This window comes from Schistosoma mansoni, chromosome 4 (genome assembly GCF_000237925.1).
Source record: "Schistosoma mansoni strain Puerto Rico chromosome 4, complete genome".
Taxonomy (NCBI): Eukaryota; Metazoa; Platyhelminthes; class Trematoda; order Strigeidida; family Schistosomatidae; genus Schistosoma; species Schistosoma mansoni.
The window spans coordinates 21400452-21403071 of record NC_031498.1 but is presented as its reverse complement, the minus strand read 5'-3'; the positions used below and the strand labels follow the sequence as shown (position 1 = coordinate 21403071).

General features: G+C 40.2%; 1 protein-coding gene across 1 annotated transcript; it reads right to left on the bottom strand.

Moving 5' to 3' along the window:
• Positions 1 to 335: 335 nt before the first annotated feature.
• On the bottom strand, positions 336 to 2337 carry Smp_041740 (putative chaperonin containing t-complex protein 1, gamma subunit, tcpg). The gene is made up of 10 exons (XM_018797185.1): positions 2296 to 2337; positions 2087 to 2262; positions 1959 to 2055; positions 1800 to 1920; positions 1687 to 1767; positions 1549 to 1654; positions 1333 to 1517; positions 992 to 1298; positions 517 to 957; positions 336 to 482 (listed from the first exon to the last, which is right to left on the bottom strand). Exons 1-10 carry the CDS (start codon positions 2324 to 2326, stop codon positions 390 to 392), a joined length of 1638 nt encoding a protein of 545 aa, XP_018652252.1. The 5' UTR covers positions 2327 to 2337; the 3' UTR covers positions 336 to 389.
• Between the last annotated feature and the right edge of the window lie 283 nt (positions 2338 to 2620).

Genomic DNA, 2620 nt, shown 5'->3' with positions numbered 1-2620 from the left:
CCTCTTGTTCTAGCGATCAAAATTTTGTCACATTTCTGAAAAGTTGTAGCAACTGAGGTTAACTCATGAAATGGGCTTACTTGACTTGATGAGATAGCCATTTAGTACACATTGATGTTATTGTTATGAATTGTGTAATTCTAAACATGTCTTAATAAAAATGTAGACTACCCTTGGGTAACAAATTATTGACGATATAATCCATACTTGCAAGCAGCCATGATACAAACAACACGAAACAGGAGAAATGTAGTAGTGCCCAGAAAATATGTTCACATATTATAAATAATTACGAGTGTGCCTTACGATTAAAGTATACGATGTAACAGTAAACGCAGGCAGAATCAATATATATTTTAGGTTAACAAACGCTTAGTGGGACAGAAACTTTATTCAGCGGCTGTGGGCGTTGGTGTATTATCTCCCGATTGTTTTTTTACCCCAGAAACAACATCATCGATTCGCAGCAGCAAAATCGCCGTCTAAAAATTAGTAAAAATTTAAGTGTAAACATACCTCGATTGCTGTCTTAAGAGTTTGGGCCTTTACTGCAAAGGGATCCCAAATATCCAGTTCCTTCATATCGACAATTCTTCCAGAAACTCCGTTCACACCGAATGTCCAATACTTAGCAGGATCAGTAGCATGACGAGCACGAAGCTCTGTAATAAGTCGAAGAACATTTGCACCACAGTTTTTAGCTAACGTCCTAGGTATCACTTCTAAGGCTTGTGCCATGGCGAGGTAAACCATTTGCTGAACAGCAGAATTAACTGACTTCGATTTTTGAGTTAGTTCTTGAGCCAGAGCCATTTCAATGGCACCACCTCCAGGAACTAATCGCTGCTCCAACATAACATTACGAACTACATTCATGGCATCTTGCAAATTGCGTTCGACTTCATTGAGTACATCCTTGCTGGCACCTCTGAGTAGAATGGTGCAAGCTTTGGGAATCTGTAAGTAAGCATTTATCTCTCCAGAGACTCACCTTGCACTTAGTTATGAATGTGAAATACTCGTCTCCTATTGTTTTTACTTCAAAAAGACCCGCTTGGATGCCAATATCTTCCTCCTTGATTTCTTCTGGTCTGTTGACGATAGTAGCACCGCATGCCCTCGCGATGCGGAGATTGTCTGTTTTTCTGAGTCGCCTTATGACGGATATGTTGGCTTTGCTCAAGTAGTGCTGAGCGAGGTCGCTAACTCCCTTTTCGGTTATAAGAACATTTGGATTAAACTGGATAATTTGGTCACACATTTCCTTGATGAAGGACTCTTCTATTTCTAGAGCTCGACTAAAAATAAATAGATAATGCTAATGCAACCTACGTGAAGTCTTTGTCATCTGATAACTCCATTGTTGTTTGGCTTTCACCTTTCTTATACTCCAAATTACAGTCCATGAGCAAGATCCTGGGATTTTCTATTCTTCTTGACATACGAGGATGTACAACATCTTTATTAAACATAACGCCATCAAGAACAACTGAGTCTTCAACAGACCCACCAGGAATCTGAAACCATTATGCTCCCAACTTTTCTTACCTTTTCCACTTTTGCGTACCGTTTGATGTCTATTTCTTTACGACCATCGGTCTCCACTGTCACGATTTTTACGGCGTCATAGGCGATCTTGCATGCTAGGTCCGACCTGACTGTGAGTGATTTAAATATTGATATTACCATTGATTTATGAGTTTTGTCCCAACACAACTTTGAACTATCTTTCGAACCTCTCGTTCATTCGATGCATCACATGGAACACTTTAAAATACACAATTTGTGTTTTGCATTACCTCAATTTTTCACGAAGCAATACAAGCATATCATCAAGGCCTTTTCGGAACGAGGATATAATTTTTGTAGCGTGCACTTGTTTTTCTAAACAGGGAGCAGCGACTGCTAACATTTCTCCACCTTAGGAACATGTAATGTTTAGAAAATTAATAACGTACTGAGGATAATTACTGAGGTAGTACCATCTCCAACTTCCTCATCCTGAGTCCGCGCGATTTCTATCATCGATTTGGCAGCTGGGTGCTCAACAGTAATCTAACAATCAAACAGATATGTGTTTTCGAACCTCTCTCAATATTGCATTTCCATCGTTAGTCATAACTATCCCGCCCATCGGATCCATAAGCATTTTCAACATTGCCCTAGGACCTAAACATGTTCTAATTACATCGGCAACAGTCTTCCCCGCTTCGATGTTGGCTAACTGCACAGATTTCCCCTGCTCTCCACGAGCTGTACGGTCTAGAAGAAGTTAGAACTGCATAATGTACTTACTAAGAACAAACAAAGGTGCTCCAGATGGCATGCTTCAAAAGACCAACAAATACAAAACTCGCGGGTCTATCAACACCCGAATGAATGACCCAGTGAATCAATAACCAGTCTTCAGTCAGTCTTCAGTCTTCAGTAATAAGGATAGTAGGTTGATGAACCTGTGTTAATCCTGACAGATTTCCTTCCAGTGAAGGTCCAGCTTCTTTTTGAAAATGTTCACTGATGGTGCTGATACCACTTGTTCTGGTAAAGCGTTCCAGTCATTGACCACTCGACGAGAAAAACGGGACCCCACCTTTAATTTATTAGATCGCGGTTTCAGAAC